General features: G+C 46.7%; 1 protein-coding gene across 7 annotated transcripts in view; it reads left to right on the top strand.

Annotated features, from left to right (window-relative positions):
* Positions 1-20554, top strand: part of PHACTR4 (phosphatase and actin regulator 4) — a 597089-nt gene that overhangs the window by 339993 nt on the left and 236542 nt on the right. For all 7 annotated transcript variants that reach the window (XM_078682591.1, XM_078682596.1, XM_078682592.1 and 4 more), the window contains one exon: positions 8155-8541. In XM_078682591.1, coding sequence (XP_078538717.1) covers positions 8155-8541 — 387 coding nt within the window. The remainder of the gene's footprint in view (positions 1-8154; positions 8542-20554) is intronic.

The raw sequence follows: 20554 nt of genomic DNA, 5'->3' as shown, positions 1-20554 counted from the left end.
GACGGAGGGCTTTAATTTAGAAGAAATGTCGTGGCTGTATCTCTTCCTGGGGAGGCCGACATAATTTCCCTTTATATGCTAAATTGGGAGTTAAACATGCAGTGCAGTTTAGTTTCCAGTTTCGACGTCCTTTGCCGCCTAATTTAGCGCCGCGCCCAAATACAGGCAATCAGAGGAGCAACCGGTGTTTGCACCTTGTGTATTTTGCTGTTCACCGTATGTGGGAAGGGTATACCCAGACGTGGTTCCCGTGCTCACTAAGCCACTGGAGTCAAGCTATCCTGGCTGAAGACGGCTGATACCCAGAAACCGACCCTAGGATGCTTGATTCCGGTCCAGGGAAGACATGGCTTGGCAGTTCAGGCTGAACTGTTCCCATGAGGCGCAGGGTCAAGACTGATTTGCATATGGCCATGTCTGAACTGGGGTTGCTTGGTGAGCAAAATAACGATGGATTAAACCCAGATCTGTGACTGGGGGTGAATGTTTTGCCATTGTGTAACATTCCGTCCATCATCTTGTGTATTTTGCACCCTGTATAGCGCCAGCTGAGCGCCCGGTTTACTACCAGACTATGGCAGTTGGTGAAGAGAAGTACGAAAACGGAGCCAGCCACCTCGCCTTCCGCTCTTCCCTCATTAGGAAGGAAGTGTAAACATTGGCGAGAAAACATAATTTGCACTTGTTATGCTGCGCGGCAGCTCAAAATCAGGGGTTGTTCTCCACCGCATATTACCACACATCTTCAAAAAGAGTAATATGAGGCCACACGCCCCTCGCTTTGGAGGTGGTTGAAGGAAACATTTGGTTTTATGATATTGCCTGGCTGTTTTCTTGGTCACAATAACAATTTAATAAAAAAATGCTTAATTGCACATTTTTGAAGAGCTGTAAATTACCGGCGTTACTTAAAGGAGATGGCTGACACCAGAAGACACCTTCACAATCCACTGCTAGCTCCAAGAGGTAACCAAGTTCAAAATGGAGCCCTACTCACCCGCTCTGAACGCTGCCAGTCTCAGCTCCTCCTTCACTCGCGGCAGGGGCAAGGGCCGGACGCGGTCGGGCAGAAATGGCTGCCGCAAAGCTCCGAAATTTTCGGAATCGTGGGTGTGTTTTTTGGTGAGTGACGGATGACGTCACAGATAGAAAGAACCTAAAAAACACGCCCCCAAATCCGAAAAAGACGGTGCTTAAAGGGAGTGACGCCCCTCTCCTCCAATGGCTGGCCAGCATTTACGAGGCCAGCCAATTGAGAAGAGGGGCGGGTTCAAGCCTGCTACACTAAAACATAAAATCTTGGAGCTCCGCCCACTGCTTACGCAGTGCGACGGAGTCCTAGACCTAAGAATCACCTTTACTAAAAGATGCATTGTTAGATTCTGAGTTCAGGCATACTACATTGTATTTTTCCACCTAGTTTCCAGGGCCAGTTATGTTTATAAGATGTTATAAACAAACTTCCCATTCTGTCCTATGTGGAACAGGTAGGCTTGCAATTGTGAAAAACGAAATGGGCTGTAATTCACTATCAGGACATGCACTACACGTCAGGGCATGTCCTACCTTTCACATACACTGCACCCTGCCCACAGGGGTACTTTGGGCCTACCTTAGGGGTGCTTGACATGTAAGAAAAGGGAAGGTTAGAGACTGGCCAGTGTGTGCACGGGCCAAGTCGACATGACCGTTACAAACTGTGCACAGACTCTGCAATGGCAGGTCTAAGGTACCTTTTCCGGGCTACTCACATGGGTGGTACAATCTGTGCTGCAGGCCCAGGCGTAGCATTTGGTTCCCAGCCCCTGGCACACTCAGTGCACTTTACTAGGGGCTGACAAGAAAACCAAATTACCAATCATGGAAACACCAATCCATAACATACTTTACCACAGGAGCACTTGCACTTTACCACTGATCAGCAGTGCGAAAAGTGCACAGAAACACTACACCAGCAAAAACAGAGTCAAAACCGGGAGGGCTGAAAGGAAAAACTCAGGGGAAATACGCCGAAAGATCCCAAGTCTAACACTTTGAGAGAGACAAGTGATAAAAAAACTCCCGAAAGTATCTGTATTGCCATGGGTGAACAAATCTCACCTGCTATGGCAAGTCTGTGTCTGCTAACAAACCTGCTGCACAACCTCAGGCGAAAGGTTGCAAATCTAGTAAGAGAGATCAGTGTGTTAATGCGCCAGATACAGATTTTTTTTGTGAATTGCAGGTGGCTGACAAATATTACAGGGAGACATCTCAGGCGGTGCATGTCTGCAGCAGAGATCTGTGGGCCAGCAGCAGGTTACAAGCAAGAATTCTAGTAAGGAAGCATACAAGGTTAACAAACCTGCTGCAGAGATTTGAATTCTGTAGGTCACAGGTTGAAACGGCAATAAGCCAGCTCAGTAGGCACCAGTCAAAGAACACTATGTAGCCTACAGGCCACAGGTTAGAAGTGCAGTATGCCAGCTCAGAGGATTAATGCAACTATTACAGATAGTATGTCATCTCCAAACATTTTTATTTATTTATTTATTTTTTAGTAGTTTTCTATAGCGCTGGCCAGACCCGAGGGTATCGGAGCTCTTTATAGTGGATGTGGAGAAGACAAGTATAGAACAATAAAGCAAAATAGATTCATACACGTTTAAAGATTAAAATTGTCTGGCGCCTGAAGGGCGACGCGACTTTGAGGTAGTCAGAGGTTCAGGATGTGCTGTTGAGGTCGAGCGGTCCGGAGGCGTTTTCGATTCATAGTATTCTGGATGTATAGTCAAGGTTATTGTTGGACCTCATTCTTAGCGATGAAGAGCCCAGGTTGCGGGTTAGAGGGAGGGGACATGTGAGGGAGTGGATACGTGTTGACAGGTCGCTGCCAGGCATAGGCGTGTTAAAACTGAGAGACAACTGATAGGGTTCACAAACCTCTCACAAACCTGCCACAGAGATCTGTGCGTAATCTGCAGGCTCCATGACAGAATTCTAGAAAAATGATGAAGGCTCACGCACCTGTACCTGAAAATTCAGGGTTTCACTTTCAATAAGACAACTCGGAGGGTTAATGCACCTTTAGCAGAGATCTTTGCCACCTACAGGTTAGAAGTCTAATAAGACCACTCCATGGATTAATGCACCTGCCATAAATATCTGAGTGTAACCTGCAAGCGACACCATTCTGTTCAATAATACAAACATGAGTGCAATGCCTTTGACCAACGAGAGCACACATTGAGTGGCAAGAGATCATTCAGTTTGTGTTTTGCACAATTTCACTGGTTAGATATGTATGATGCTGGGCATCTACATTCATAGTAATATAGAATGCTTGTGTTGACAATTAAAGATCACTTCTTTAGAACCAAGATGCATGAATTGAGTTTTATGCATGTTATCACTGTTAGCATATTTTGCAGTAACCGAGACATTTTTGAGCTGGCTGACACAGATCTTAAAAGGCACTGTTACTCAGAAACTAAGAATTGGAAAATCGGTTGCAATTGGGTGCTGCGTGTCACATGTGTGTATACATAGGGCCACGTCAGCCACTCCCAAGCTCTGTACACACACATGAATTATAACCTAGAATTATGGATCTCACGTTACCAAGGCCCTCTAAGAGACGAGAGGTTCCCTGAATTTGAGCCAGTGGCCTGGAGATCTCACCCGCGGTTCAAAACCCGATGATTTAAGCCACTGTGTAAAAGAGGTGTCTGCCAGGACACCTTGCTCGCTGCCTGCAACTGACCCACCACCCCTGTTCACGTTGTTATGTGCTATAGGATACCTTGTTATTAAACTGCACTTTTTATGCACTGCATAGTTGTTTTGTCAACCTATGTTGACAAATATGTCCTGCCGTCAGCAGTCGAAGTGCATAAAGACCAGTTTAGGAACTGTGACCGAGAAGAGCATGGCATGTTTGATGGTCAAAAGTCAGACACCGTATTTGCGTATGGCTGCCATTATTCAATGACAGCATTCCGCGCGTGGTGTGTGCGACAAAGGCCGCAAAAATTAAAGTGAAAGCATGCAAAAAATAACAAGAGATTACAATTAGATGTTTTCCCTGCCATTATTTCTTTATTTTTCACATCAGTTTTCTGCATACGTTACTCGCAGAATTGGAGGGGGCAGTGGGGGCGAAATATGCTGCAGGCTCCGTACAGGGGTAATTAGCAAAGGCTTTTTTTTATCAGTGAGCATGGTCATCAATAGCCGACGGGGCTGGCCCATCACACCTGCCACCAGGAAGATGCCCTGAGCTCTTATGCTCCGCTTCGGCCTCGTTCAATGCTGCACGCGCGCTGAAGACCGATTATTAGATGCTCCAAATCAGGAGCCTGGGCCCCGAGAGAATCATTCCTCTGCCATGATCATTGTGCCAGCATTAGGAACGCGAGGAGAGGAAATGAGAGAAAATACATTAGAGGATAGAGGAAAAGAGAGACAAGGGAAGGAATAGCAAGCTCAAGCAATCACAGAAGAAGATAGGAAAGGGACAGAAGACATTTAAAAAACAAGGGCACATGCCACGGATGTGTGCAGTGGTATCGAACGTTTCGGTGTCTCTCTGCACTCATGTACAGACTTTATGTGCCTACTCACCGGCTCTGAACGCTGCCGGTCTCAGCTCCTCCTTCACTCGCGGCGGGGGAAAGGGCCGGACGCAGTCGGGCAGAAATGGCTGCCGCAAAGCTCTGAAATTTACGGAATCGGGGGCGTGTTTTTTGGTGAGTGACGGATGACGTCACAGATAGAAAGAACCTAAAAAACTCGCCCCCGAATCCGAAAAAGACGGGGCTTATCCAGTATTATGGGTGTCTTTCATAGATTCACATGCCTGAATCATTTCCCATCGTCGAGACGGGAGTCTCCGGTACATAGAAAAGTAATGTCCTATAGACATACATAGAGAATAGTAGGCCTAAAGGCCTCTCCTTAGTAACATATCCATGTCCTTTTGTAAAAAGGACCAAACTCTAAACAAGCTATCACCTCCCTCTAGAACCTTCCTGGCAGGAGCCTCAGTCACTCAGATTTTCGTACGCACTAAGCTAAGGAGGCGTGACACTGAGAGAGTTAGGTGAGTCCTTCCAGGGGAGGCGGGAAGGTTGCATGTGAATCTATGAAAGACACCAATACTGGATAACTGCAGTTACAGGTAAGTAACGCATTTATTATCCAGTATTATGGGTGTCTTTCATAGATTCACATGCCTGAATCAGAGTAGCAAGCAATGCAGAGTGCACATTTCTGATGGAACAGCATATACTATTTCTTAGATAATACACATCATGCGAGCATGAACCATCATTAGACATCCACAATAAGTATTAGTAAAGAAATGTGCATACCAGAGTAGGATGGACGGCCGGAGGAAGGCTCACCTTACTGAAATATATGGCTGAACACTGCTTGTCCCACTGCTGCATCCTTCCTCAGCTCCGTAACCAGGCAGTAGTGCCTAGTGAATGTATGCGGCGACTTCCATGTTGCCGCCCTGCAAATGTCAATGACTGGCGCCCCTGCAAAGAGAGCCATAGAAGTGGACGTAACTCTCGTGGAGTGCGCTCTCACTTTGGAATGCAATGGCTGTCTAGCTTGGTCATGACAGAAAGCAATGGCTGCAGAAATCCATCTGGAGATGCTCTGCTTGGTAAGTGGTAGACCTTTCCTAGGTCTGCTGTAAGCTACGAATAGCTGGTTAGATTTCCTGAATGTTTTCGTTTTGCCAATGTAAAATTTCAAGCATTGTTGAGATCCTTAGAATGCAACAATCTTTCAGTTGCCATGCTTGGGTTTGGAAAGAAGGAACGCAGAACCACAGGTTCATTTAGGTGGAAGTCCGACGGGACTTTTGGGATAAACCCAGATTAATTTACAGCTGTTGGCATACAGGCTCAGTAGAAACCAATGCTTTTTAGGCATTATTTCCAGGTTGCTAAAAATAACATTTCTTGCAAGATGAAATAAGCAATCTGACGACCAATTTTATTACAGTTGTACCAGCACACAAGCCTTTGCATACTCGCTCTATCCTGGACCTCTTTCGAGCTTGCAACAACTGACCAGGTAGCCAATACTTTAGGTTCTTTAACTTCAGCTTCTCCGTTGGATGTTTGTCAGCTTAAAAAGTGGCTAGGTTCATTATCCCCTACCTCACAACTATATGCGACTCCTTACTTTCCACAGGTAAAGCACTTTCTACCTAGAAAGCATCTATAGTTACCCTACTACTAAACCCCGTCCCTAAAAACGATTGAACCTAACGTTTCGACAAACTTTCATCTGATTTCTCTTTTACCTCTATGACCAAAGCTTACAAAAACTCTCATTAATAAACAGCTAATGAGTTTCTTAGAGACACTCCAACTTCTCCACCTGGTTTAATCCAGTTTTTGGGACTTAGTACAGAAAATGTGGCCGCTAAAATCGCAGATGATATACAGCTTATTCAGGCTGACTGAGGAGTAGCTACCCTGATATGGTTAGATACATCCCACACTCTGTCCTTTTAGATTATCTGCCTCGTATATCCCTTGAACTGTTTACAACTTGTTCTTTTCTTTTTTTAACGAACTTACTCACTCAAAGGGTAGAACTGGGCCATTTTAAGGCCACGCCCCAATCCCTCCACCTAACCACCCCTTACTGGAGTTCCTTGGGCATTAACCCTCAACCTCACGTTGTCTGTCCTAAACGTACTTCCGTTAGCCAAGCTCAATGATTCACATGGCTTTGTTTCATGCCTATGCAGATATGCACAACTTATTCTGAGACTTAAATGAAATGTAGAGTAAGCAGCTCTCAACTGTTCCTCTAATCTTAAAGAAGTATCCATGTGGATAGATCCAAATAAAAGTAGTCTTCTTTAGCAATCCTATGTTCTGGACTAGTAATTGGTGGCCAGCCAACCTGGGCTACTTTCCTGCACTTTCTGAACATGCCCAAAACATAGAATCAATTTTTGATTGTAAACTTTCCTTTGAAGAGCACATTAAGACACTCTTCGGCCTATTTTCGTCTTCTTAGCATCAGTAGAAAGATCTTCACGTTTCTTCCTTATTCATCCAGGAAAACCTTGATACAGGCATTGATAATATTTAGACTTGACTATTGCAAGTCTTTGTTGGTAAGAATTCCAAATTATTTGCTATACAGATTGCAGGTTGTACAGAATCCAGTGGCACGTACCATTTTAGACCTTAACAGAAGATAACCTATTACAGTACTGCTACGAAACCTCCATTGGCTAGCAATTGCTGAAAGATGCCTGTTTAAGCCTTGTCATAAATCCAGCTATCTAACCACTCAAAAGACCTGTATGTCCTCTGTTTTCTTGGCACCTTCCATCTCTCTCGCTGCTCTCTGCTTTAGAATATCTGTTAACAATTTTTGAGTTTTAACAGGCGAGATTTGGGGACTGCTCTGTCAACCACCATTTCCAGCACAAGGAATACTTTACCTATCTACCTACGGGCACAATCCAGCCATGTCAGATTGAGAAAACATATTAAAAACTCACCTTTATGATTCCACTTTGTAATTTAAGATCTCAAATACGAAATCGTTTTTCTCCCCTCAAAGCATGGAGACACTTGGTTTGGGGTAGCGGATCGCTTTATAAATCTTTCATTCATTCTTAACCCGACATGCTTCACTTTATTATTGCATAGTTATTGCTCTTTGCACTTCTTGACAGCCAACACACCACCAAAGTTGCTTCTAGGAGTGACGAGATGCACATTTATGTGTTACACTACTTTATGGTTTGAGTGGCATGGCTTGCAGAGTGAAGGAGTTAAAACGTACCATTGCTTTCATCAGGCAGTCTTGCAGGGCTACTCAGGAGGCATTGCTGACAAGGTAAAACTTTTCAGGCAGGATAATCAATGTGGTAGGAGTTGTAAATGACCCTTATGAAAGCTTGGGGATCTTTGTCAGCAACTGAGGGTGTGGCGAATGTTGGAAGAGAGGGTTTTTGGTTGTCCAAAATAGTGCTGCTGGCAATATTCTGTCCATTTACTCCTCCAAGTTTCCCAGTGCACACTTCTTTGCACCCTGGTCGAGGTGTCATTCATGTTTGGTCACCTTAGTGGATCGTGAAATGTATTCCTTTCATTTTCAAAACTCAATTGTTTGTTTTTTATTTTTCAGATTCAAGTGCTGGACAGCGCCCCTTGAGCTCGGGGCAGCGCCCTCCCAGTGTTGATGTGGATCCTACCCGTGAAGTTATTCCTCACAAGCAGCCTTTGCTACCCCCGAAGAGACCTCTGTCAGCCTCACAGGAGCCTGGTGAGGGGCGACCCCGGGATTCTGGCATTCACAGTGACCACAGTACCGCGAATCGAACATTCTCCAGCAGCAGCGCTTCCGGGGCTCCCCCTTCCAATGCCACCACTGGCATCTCTGTCGCACCATCCCCAGCCCCAAGGACTGTGCCTCCTGCCAGTATTGCAACCAGTGCAGTCCCAAGTAATACCCAGAAGCAGCCACCAGTACCACCCCCAAAACCAGGGAGTAGAAACAGCAATCCTTTACTGGGTGAGTCTTCACATTCCACTAATTTGCTTCACTTGCTCTTCATAAATTTGCAGATTTCATGTCCTGTGTAAAATGTTGGGGTGCTGAAAACTGAACACCATACTTGTGGGGTGCCTGGAATTACACATCTGCACCGGCCCAAAGTCTGCAACATCGATGTATGTGTACAGTGAAGGACGTTTACTAATTCTGCAGCCGTTTCAACGTTGGTAGCAGTTTTCTTAACATTAACTTTGGCAATTAATTATTTGACCACTACTTCAGCTTTCACTAAAAGGAGGAATATTATAATATTTTTTTGTTTGTTGGTGTGTGTGTCTACGTGTATGTACTAAGTTTTTGCCTGCCGTTATTGCTCAAAAAGCAGTCCGGCAAAACACTTTTTCAGAGGTACTTGATGGTATTTCACGAATACTACTTCGCTCCTGTGAAATCCGAATTTCATCCATCTCATTCTGATTTCCTTACCTCCAGCTAGTCAGCCACTGAGTGTGCAATAATATAACATCCCCAAACCATTGCGCTAAGATTTAAAAATGCCACCTGCTAATTCAGACCCTCCTAATAAAAACTAAGCAAAACCTCAATATAATTTTAATCAGGATCTAGTGGTAGCTGAACCTCACATAACGTAACATATACTATTACCTCACATATTACATCACTGAGCATAGTCAGTGACTTCACTGATGACATCTCAAATTACATCATTGATGACATCATCCATTAAGTGTGAGTGTTTTCCAAAAGTTTGTGTTAAGTAAATCTAGGCTACTACATTACTTAAATTAGTATAGCTTGTGCCCTAGCAATAAGTGATACTATTTATCAAATATATTATGTGAGTGACTGTGTGTGTATCTGTATATGAGAGAGTGGCTGTATGGGTGAGTGAGTGGCTGTATGGGTGAGTGAGTGGCTGTATGGGTGAGTGGCAGTATGGGTGAGTGAGTGGCAGTATGGGTGAGTGAGTGGCTGTATGGGTGAGTGAGTGGCAGTATGGGTGAGTGAGTGGCAGTATGGGTGAGTGAGTGGCAGTATGGGTGAGTGAGTGGCTGTATGGGTGTGTGAGTGGCTGTATGGATCAGTGAGTGACTGTGATGGTAGCTGTATGGGTGAGTGGATGTGTGAGTAGCTGTATGGGTGAGTGGGTGTGTGAGTAGCTGTATGGGTGAGTGGGTGTGTGTGTGGATGTATTGATGTGTTAGTGTGTTTGTGGTGGCTGTATGGTTGAATCAGTGAGTGTCCGGTGTTAGGTGTTTAGGTGAGTAAGTGGGTATGTCAGAGGTATGTAAAGGACAGTGATTGGGTATGTGAGTGGCTGAATGGGCGATTGACTGGGTGCATAACTGTTGTATGGGTGAGTAAGTGGGTGTGAGTAACAGTATGGGTGAGTGAGTTAATGTGAGAGTACCTGTATGGATGAGTGTGTGCTTGTGTCAATGACTGCATAGGTAAGTGAGTACATGTGTTAGTATGTGTATGAGTGAGTGAGTGGGCGTGAGTGAAGGTAGGGGTGAGAGAGTGGCTGTATGAGTGACTGTATGGTTGAGTTAATACGTTGTGTGAGTAGCTGTATGGGTCACTGACTATGTGAGTGGCTGTATTGGGTATATTAGTGCATGTGTAAGTCTCTAAATGTCTAAATGACTAGATGCGTCAATGGCTTTATTGGTGAGTGGGTGCATGAGTGACTATATGGGTGAGTTAATGGTTGTGTGAGTGGCTGTATGAGTGAGTGGATCTGTGAGTGGTTCTATGGATCAGTGAGTGGGTGTGTGAGTACTTGTATGGGTCTGTGAATGTGTGAGTGGGTGTGTGGACAAATGAGAAGTTGTGTGTGAGTGGTTCTGTGGATGATTTCATCAGTGATGTCGCTGACCTTACCCCAGTATTTGAACTTTCATAGATTCCCATGCTTTGTATCATTCCCCGTCGGCGGAATGGGAGTCTCGGTAACAAAAATACCATAACTGTAGGTACAAAAGACCAAGGAAAAAGGCCTAGGCCTCATTCTCTTTTGTAGCATATTACCCTCTTTGTGTAAAAGAGACCAAACTTAGACCTCAGCCAATCAGAAGTGCCTCACCCCTTAGAACCTTCCTGAAGGAACCTCAGTGCCTCAGATTTTCTACCACACGTTGTGCTTAGGGAGTCTCCTTTGAGCTCTGCTCAACTTCTACTCTTCAAAGGATTTATTTCATGATTTTTTCTTCAGAATCTTTCAGATTCACTTCAGGATTGTTGGCTGCCTACCAGGATGTCAGAAATGGAGAAGAAAAAAAGCCCTTTTCAAACCCTGTTCCACCTGTGGCAAGAAAAGTCTTTTTGTGGAGGATAAGCACAAAGACTGCATTTATTGCCTCTATCCTGACCACCAGGCTGCGGACTGTAAGATCTGTCGCACCTTTTTGAGGGTAGACTCTTGACATGGCTCCATAAGCTGAAATCCAGGAAGGAGACTGTCTCTAGTGACAGTGAGGATGCAGCGTCGATGTCCTCTTCAAGAAGGTCAGTGAAGAGGGGTAGGGGTTCCCCTTCTCCTTCTATGGAAGGATCTTCCAAGGCCTCAAAAAAGACCCCCAGTGAGTCTGAGAGCCCCAGCAAATCTCCTCACCGAGGTGTAAAGGAGAGGGTAGGACCTGCTACGCCTTCTAAAGGTGAGAAGACTGTCACAGCCTTCAAAAAACCTTCATTCCAGTCTTCTGAGAGGAGTTCCAAGTCCTCGACGATGAAGTCGATTGATGTCGTCGACGATCCCGTCGACAGGGGTTTCGTCGACGAAGGTACCGTCGACGGCGGTTTCTTCACCGTCGACGGAGAATGTACAGTCGACGAAGACGCCGACGACTAACACGCCGACGACGAAGGTGCCGACGACGAAGGTGCCGACGACTAAGGTGCCGACGACAACAGTTACAATCTCGCTGTCGACGATGGTGCCGACGTCGACAATAACGATGACTTTGACAGTGACAACGGCTGGCGTGTCGACGGTTTCATCGTCAACGACTTCGACGACCTCGATTCTCGTCGACGCGTATACAACCGTCGACGACAGAACCGTCGACGATATTATCCTCTGAAAAAAGAATTACCATTTCTGTGACACGAATCACGCCAGAGATGACTTCTCCGAGGAGTGTGTCTCCCCTACTGCCAACAATGCTTTTTCAAGAAGGGGAGTCAGAGGAGGATGACCAGGACTCGTACAGCTATGCCAATAGTCCCTCCCAACTTCTAGTCAAATGCCAGGACACTGACTCCGAGGGCGTATACGGACACGAGGAAGTTGGTCATCATCAGTCGGCCCAGTCGCAACCCCATTCTGAGCAGGAAATGGTTACAGTGCCATCTTCTTTTCTCCAAGATCTGCATAAGATGCTGCAGGACTATAAATCTAAGGCGGGTAGGCCTATTCCGGTTCCGTCAACGCCTGCTACGCCTGCAGGGATTTCAGCCTCATTAGTGACGCCTAATTTTCCGGCTCAAGTTTCCCCTCGGCCTCAAATGTCCTTCCATCAGGATTCCTCCGGGTTACAAGAGGCCCATGATGATTCCTCGGATAAGGATCAGCAGTCGGATTATGACTCTATTCGAAATACCGAATATGATGAATTATGTCATTCCAGATCCCTCATCACCAGTCCCGGATCTGGCGGATTCCCCGCCAGCCGACATTGGGGGCTTCCATCAGCTGATGGAAAGAGCTGCTGCAAGATTCAAATTAGCCATGCCTAAGGTTACTACAGATTGTTTCTTATATGATTTCAAGGAACCTTTTAGGAAATCAACTAGGTCCATTCCTATTGTGGATCATTTGTGGAAGGAGGGCCTAAAGGCTATGGAGAACCCGGCGACGGTGGTCCCTGTGCTACCGCGTCTGGATAAAAAATACAAAGCACCCGATGATGGTCCGGCAGCCTTAACGGGTCATCCAAGACCAGACTCTGTGATCTTGCAGGCTGCGCAGAGGAAATCCCGTAACCCCTCTGCTCCCTTAACTCCTCCGGACAAGGAAGGGCGGAGGTTGGATAATGTGGGGAAGAGATTCTCGTCAATGGCAAGTTTGCTGGTGCGAGCGGCTAATGCCCTAGCGATCTTGGGTAGGTACGACCGCCAGCTTTGGTGTGATGTCGCCCCATACCTTGACCAGCTGCCTCCGGAGTCTACGTCTGAGGCGAAGAAGATCTTGCAGGAGGGAGAAGCAACGTCGATGGAAATCATTGACCGTGCAATGGATATTGCGACGACGGCGTTCCGTTCATTGGCTGGGGCGGCAGTCCTCCATTGCCAAGGATGGCTCAAAGCTACTTGGTTTCGGCCTGAGATCCAAAACAAGGTCCTGGATCTTCCCTTTGATGGTGAGGCATTCCGCAAACTCATTGACGACACTCTTCAAGAAATAAAAAAGGACACGGAGACTGCCAGGTCCTTGGGGACCCTTCAATACCGAAAGTCTCCTTTTAAGGGATCCCGAGGTAGAGGTGGTAACTACAGAGGATCCTTTCAACAACAACGAACGCTATTCCACCACGGGCTCAGGTTCCCAGCAATTCCGTCTGCCTTATCAACAGCGGCAGGGCCAGTCTACCAACTACTCCAGGCCTTACAATAAGGGAAAACAGGCTGGACGAGGACAGGATTCGTCCAAGCACCAATAGCGGCCTCCTGGCTCTTCCTACTGGACCCTCCTTCAAGAGATCATCAGTTGGAGGCAGGGTCACCAAATACCTTCAAAACTGGTCCAGGATAACATCGGACCGTCGGGTGCTCAACATCATTCGGAAAGGGCATACCTTGGAATTCACGCAAGTCCCTCCACCCAAGCCCCCGGCAGCCATTCCATCAAAACACCAGCGTCTCCTGCGGCTCGAGGTCCAACAGATGCTCCGGAAGGGAGCGATAGAGCCGGTCCCCTCAAACCAAAGGGGGCAAGGATTTTATTCCTGGTTCTTCCTGGTTAGGAAGACGATAGAGAAGTGGCGCCCCATTTTAGACCTCAGGGAGCTAAACACCTATCTCATCGCCCTGTCCTTCCGGATGGTCTCTCTCCAGGACATCTTGAAGCTTATGAGCCCGGGGGATTTCATGGCCACGCTCGATCTCGAGGATGCGTATATCCACGTTCCGATTCACCCAGCACACAGAAGGTTTCTGCGATTCACAAGAGCCATTTTCAGTTCAGGGTTTTACCCTTTGGACTCCGCTCAGCCCCAAGAATTTTCACAAAGGTGCTGGCGCCAGTAGCAGCTTTCCTGCGAAGGAACCATTTTCAGGTCTTCCCCTACCTGGACGACTGGTTACTGAAAGCTCTGTCCAGGGAGGTAGCGCTGGAGGCTGTTCAAGCTTGTACCAATTTGTTTCAGAATCTGGGACTCACTCTGAACAACGAGAAGTCTTCCCTGGTCCCGTCCAGAAAGCCTCGCTTCCTGGGAGCCATCTTGGATTCAAAGCTCTCAAGAGCCTTCCCTACTCAGGAAAGGAGAGAGAAATTACAGACCTTGGCCCAGGACTTACAAACAAAAAAGTGTCTTTCAGTACGCCGCTATAAGTCTCTACTGGGAGTAATTTCATCGTGTATACCACTAATTCCCCATTGCAGACTAAGAATGCGTCCTCTGCAGGAGCAACTAGACAACCAGTGGAAACAGGTACACGGTTCATTCGAGGACAGAGTGACGGTCACTCCAAGGATGAAGGAAGCGGCCTTATGGTGGACAGATCAAGACAACTTGTCCCAAGGTCTATCCTTCGTAAGTAACTCGTCTCCACAAGTGGTAACAACGGACGCGTCATTGGAGGGTTGAGGGGCAGTGATGCAAGACCTGCATGTCAGCGGTCATTGGTCGCCCAGGAGAAACGCCTCCACATCAACCTGTTAGAGCTCAGGGCGATACGACTGGCTCTGCAAGCTTTTCTTCCTCGCCTGGAAGGTTCACAAGTGCTTATCAGGACGGGCAACACCACGGCCATGCACTATGTGAACAAGGAAGGAGGAACCAGATCTCGTCCATTGTCGCAAGAAGCTCAGCAGATCTGGGAATGGGCGATCCTTCAGGTGATATCGCTGAAGGCAGAACACTTGCCAGGCGTCCTAAACGAAAACGCCGACAGACTGAGCAGGTCATCCTCAGTCAGCCACGAATGGGAATTGAATCAGAGAGTTTTGTAGGAGGTCTTCAGCCAGTGGGGCAGACCGGAGATCGATCTTTTTGCCACTCCGACCAACAAGAAATGCCGGTCTTATGCAAGCAGGCTTCCCCATCGAGGTTCTCTGGGGAGTGCGCTTTCGATAGCATGGTCGAGGACATTTGTCCATACGCTTTTCCTCCCATACCTCTGATCCCACGGCTCATCAGGAAGATCAAGGTGGAGCCGTGCAGGATGATCCTAATAGCCCCTGCTTGGCCGAGGCAGTTCTGGTTCACGGAACTCCATCTGCTGTCGATAGCCCCTCCTCTTCCTTTGGAGGTTCTACCAGATCTCCTCACGATGTCCGAAGGACAAGTTTGCACTCAGATCCGCAGTCATTACACCTGACTGCATGGCTCCTGAGCAGCGAGCGTTTATGAACCTACCCATATCAAGTGAGATTAAGGAGGTCCTTTCTCAGGCAAGAGCTCCTTCTACGAACAGGACTTACCGTCTTAAGTGGAAGAGGTTTTGTTACTGGTGCAAGAAAGAAAGCATTGATCCTTTCGCTTCCAAGCCTCATCAGATCCTTCCTTATCTGCTGTCCTTGGCTAAGTCAGGACTAGCCCATTCATCGATTAAGGTCCATTTGGCGGCAATATCAAGGTTCAGGAGGACTGGGTCTGGGCCCTCCTTGTGATCTTCCAGAATTGTCAAGCAATTTCTAAAAGGCTTGTTCAGAGTTTATCCACCAGTGAGTCCGCCTCCTCCGACATGGCATCTGAATCTAGTCCTTTCTCAACTCATGAAGGGCCCATTTGAACCAATCCATCGTTCTGACATGAAATACCTTTCATAGAAATTGGCTCTCCTCCTCGCTCTCACGTCGGCTACGCGTGTTGGAGAATTGCAGGCCTTGACTATCCAAGAACCTTTCCTTCAATTCAAGAGAAACACTGTCATCATGAGAACTAATCCTAGGTTTATGCCTAAAGTTCCCTCGGACTTCCACTTGAATGAGCCGGTCATTCTGAAGGTGTTCTTTCCTCAACCGGCTACACCAGCAGAGAGAACATTGCATTCGCTAGATGTGCAACGGTGCTTGAAATTCTACTTGGAGCGTACTAAGGGGTTTCGAAAAACCTCACAGTTATTTGTTGCCTTCGGGGGTCCAAGCAAGGGCATTCCACTATCCAAACAAGGTGTTTCAAGATGGATCACGAGTGCCATTCTGCATTGTCACACTGCTGCAGGAAAACTGGAAAGATTCGAGCACATTCCATGAGATCTGTGGCTTCTTCAACAGCCCTCTTCGCGGGGGTGCAGATCAAAGATATTTGCAGAGCTGCTACCTGGAGCAGCGTTCACACCTTTACCAGGCATTACTGCTTGGAGTCCCTACAACAAGATGATGCGGTAGTAGGACAGGCTGTCCTGAGGAACCTCTTCCAATGATTGGTGAGCTTTCCTTTCTTTCCCACCTTCCGTCTTTCACATTTTGTATCTTTGTCATGTTGCCTATTGCTATATTGTGATGATGCAAAATGTGGTTTTGTTGCTTACTGCTTGCTACTCTGATACAAAGCATGGGAACCTATGAACGTTCCAATACTGGGGTAAAAAAACAAGTTACTTACCTGTAACTTTGGTTCTCCAGTATTGGTAACTTTCATAGATTCCCATGCGCCCACCCACCTCCCCGAGGAAAGCTCAGCCTACAACAGATATGGTGTCTAAGTACACAACGGCTACGAAAATACGAGGCACTGAGGTTCCTTCAGGAAGGTTCTACGGGGTGAGGCACTTCTGATTGGCTGAGGCCTAAGTTTGGTCTCTTTTACACAAAGAGGATGATATGCTACAAAAGAGAATGAGGCCTAGGCCTTTTTCCTTGGTCTTTTGTACCTACAGCTATGGTATTTTTGTTACCGATACTACCATTCCGACGACGGGGAATGATACAAAGCATGGGAATCTATGAAAGTTACCAATACTGGGGAACCAAAATTACAGGTAAGTAACTTGTTTTCCTGTCATGAGTGATATAATATGTAAGGTTATAAGCAATGCATTGCTGGGGCGTAAGTTATAGTTCGCTCAGGTAACTGTAACTGATGAATTTCTCTTGTTTTGTACAAGTGAAATCTGAGCCGAACTATGCCTCTGTTAACTTTGTTTTTTCAGTGAATTTCTTAAGGTTTTAAAAATTCTGTTTCCTTACTATAACAGCCATGTAACCTTTGGTTTGTTAAGAGAATTTCGAAGGTTTTTTATTTTTATTTTCTAACTGTAATCTGTAACCTTTGAGAGTGAGTGTGTGACTGGGGGCATGAGTGTTTCAGTGGGTCTGTGAGTGAGTGTATCACTGGGTGTGTGAATGGTCCATAAGTGTCTGAGTAGGTCTGTTAGTGGGTCCGTGTCTGTGAGTGTGTATGTCCATGTTTTGAATATGTCTCTAATTGGGAGCATGACTGTCCGAGTGGGTCTGTGAGTTGGTGCATATGTGTTGGAATGGGTCTGTGAGTGACTCCTTAAGTCTCTGAGAGGGTCTGTGAGTGTGTGTGTGGCCAAATGTTGAAGGGACCCCATCCCCCGGGCATGGCCTTTAATTAAAAAAAAATGTTTAGGGGGCCTTGTGTAACCCTCCAACCTTCCCCTGGCCGATTTCGGCCGAAGGACCCATCCCCCGGCACCCAGTTATTAACAAATGGGGGACGGGGCCCGTCCCCGGGCTGATTTCGACCCTGGGGACCCCATCCCTGGAGCCTGGCCTATTATTTTTATTTTTATTCGGGGGCTGTGACTCCTCTCCCCTGGCTGATTGCGTACCACGTCCCCCAGGGCCCTGCCATTAACAAATTGGGTAGAGAGCTGTGCCCTCTTCCCCATGCTGATTTTGGCCCCGGGGACCACATCCATGGACTTCGGGCACTTTTCCTGCAGGTCCCTGCAGGAGACAGCATTGCTTTCACACAGAAGTAGCTGCTAAACATGTAGCTCCGTGTGCGAATGCAATCCTTTCATCGGTTTCCAACAAGTGAGAGCATTTCTCCACTTTCGCTTGCTGGAAGTGGAGTGATTGCTGGGGCAGTAGCTATCACCTCAGGACATACCAAGAGCTGGCTGAAGCCGCTGAATGAGCGTGATTTTGGACAAATATATATATTTTTTTAATGCTTTTTTTGCCATTTATGTTTCCCTGTGGGACCCCCCCCCCCTCCGGAGGCTTAGGGATCAGGTTATTCCTACCATGCCCCCTTCGCTTTTTAAAAAACTTTTTTTGTGAGACTCGGCTGAAGCAGAGTCCCAAGATATCTGACAACATATCCTGGTTGAAGTGTTGGCAGCCAAACGCATTTGAGCATGAGGACTGTTGGATTCTCGGGGGATCTGCGTCCCTATATATACAAATTCAATTTTCCCTTAATATTTCTAAAACTACTAAATAAGTTTACACCAAATAACAAAGAGCACTCTTTCTGAACAAGAGCTAGCTTTCTTTCAAGTTTGGTGAAATTCCATCCAGCAGTTCATTCAGACTATAGTAGTGTTCAAAATTTCCTATCGGCATTGTTATGATGTCACTTTGCTTTAGAAAGGCAAAATTCTCAACTTTGACTATGTTCACTGGTCGCCAGAGCACTCGAAATGAGAATGAAGGGCTTATGCCTGCAGGAAGATCCATACTGCCTTAAATGGCAGTGTCTGAGAAAGGGACCTGTACTAACTCCAATTTCTTTCTTCTTAGCATTCAGGGAAAATGTAGCTACTATCACTAAGAAGTTTGCCTGTTAAGAAATAATTCATACACGAAGTGAAGGGAGGAACCACTCACCAATAAACTGAGTTCTCTAGAACGTACAGAAATATTTGTCTTGGTCAAAGAAAATTGATAGGTGTGTGGACAAATTAATTCCTAAAGTGCTCCTGCCAGAGTTTCTCCTTAGTCGGAGCCATGTATTGGCAACTGTTGACACTTGGGTCCAGCATGGCTGCACTGAATCACCCATCGAAGTCCAAATCCACCTCTGATGCGTACAATGAGCATCTTGAAAGGATAAGGCATAATTTGAAATTCAATACACAGATCTGTACCAGAGTATGCCTTATTATTATTATTATGGAAATTTCTATTGCGCGACTAAAACCCGAAGGTATCAAGGCGCCTACCAAAAACAGATCAGAAAAGGCACAACACAACTACAGGTATGCGCGCACATAGAGACGGGTCTTCAGGGCGTTTCTAAATAGCTGCAGGGTGGGAAGGGACCTCAATTCCAAAGGGAGAGCATTCCACCACTTGGGTGCCAAATTGGAGAAGGCTTTGCCACCCCATCTGGTTCTCCGGATACGAGGGACAGATAGAAGGAGTCTGTTAGAGGAACGTAAGTTCCTACAAGGGCTGTAGCGGGACAAAATGGATCCAATTCCGGTAGGGCTACTTTTTGCCAAGGCCTTATAGATCATACACATGGTCTTAAAAAGAATACGATCCTCTATGGGAAGCCAATGAAGCAGCTTTCTGGCAGCAGTAGCCGAAGTGCGCCGGGGTAAGTCCAGCACAAACCTAGCCGCTGCATTCTGGACTACCTGCAAGCGCTGTAGCAGACTTTTATTCAGTCCCGCATACAGCGCATTGCAGTAGTCCAGTCGAGAACCAACAAGGGCAACAGCGACTTGTTTCCTTGCCTGCTGCGAAAGATAATGCCTGATCTTCCTCAGTATGCGAATGATGCCCCAACAGGTAGAGATAGTCCTATTAACCTGTTGGCACATACTGAGGGTAGGATCAATCATGACCCCAAGATTTTTGGCAGAAGAAGCAGGGACAGGACAGGCTCCCAATGAGTCTGGCCACCACTCAGCTGACCATACCTCCTCCTTTCCTCCAAACACCATCACCTCAGTCTTCTCCCCATTCAGTTTCAACGAGTTGTAAATCATCCATTGACCGACTGCCTCCATACAAGATCTAAAATTGGAGGCAGTCGAAGTAACTGACTGGGAGAGAGAGACGAGGATCTGCGTGTCATCCGCATAGGAGACTACCTCCATCCCAAAAGATCTAATCAGTCTGGCAAGTGGGGTCACATATATGTTAAACAGGGTCGGACTTAACGCCGACCCCTGAGGGACCCCACATTGCACAGACAGGGATGGAGATAGGAATTTACCCAGCTTCACTCTTTGCTCTCGTTGATCGAGGAAAGAGGTGAGTAGCCCCAAAGCCGCCCCCTGGACCCCGATCTCCCTCAGGCGAGATGTTAGAACTGAGGGAGAAAAGGTGTCGAAGGCAGCAGTGAGATCTAAAAGGATCAGGAGAGAGGCCTGTCCCCCATCCACACGCGTGCGGATATTATCCAGCACTATGGTGATGGCAGACTCGGTGCTATGTTCCCTCCTGAATCCATGCTGGGAAAGATCCAGACAGCCCGAGCTTTCCACGAAGGCAGCGAGATGGTTATTCAGGTGTGTTTCTAACATCTTCGCGGGGGCTGGGAGCAGTGAGATGGGGCGAAAGTTCTTTAGTACCCCAGGGTCAAGAGAAGGTTTCTTGAGTAAAGGTTTTACTATTGCATTTTTCCACTGCTGGGGAAAGATGCCATCCCTCATGGCCTTGTTCATAATATCAACAAGGGGAGGCAGGAGGGATTCTCTACACTGCTTAAGGATCTTGAGCGGGCAAACATCTAAAGGGGAGCCGGATTTGGTTTTATTGAGGAGGATCTCTACATCCTGTAGAGAGAGAGGAGGGAAAGAATCCAGACATCCCAACGGGAGCTTCTCCTTCTCCTGGTGTCAGTCCTTTCCTTTACATAAGCACAACATGCACAGGAATTATAGCAATGTGTACATTCATGCTAAACCTCAAACACTC

The sequence above is a fragment of the Lissotriton helveticus genome, chromosome 3_1 (assembly GCF_964261635.1).
Source record: "Lissotriton helveticus chromosome 3_1, aLisHel1.1, whole genome shotgun sequence".
NCBI lineage: Eukaryota > Metazoa > Chordata > Amphibia > Caudata > Salamandridae > Lissotriton > Lissotriton helveticus.
The sequence above is the reverse complement of the archived record's forward strand: the minus strand, read 5'-3'. Positions and strand labels throughout refer to the sequence as shown.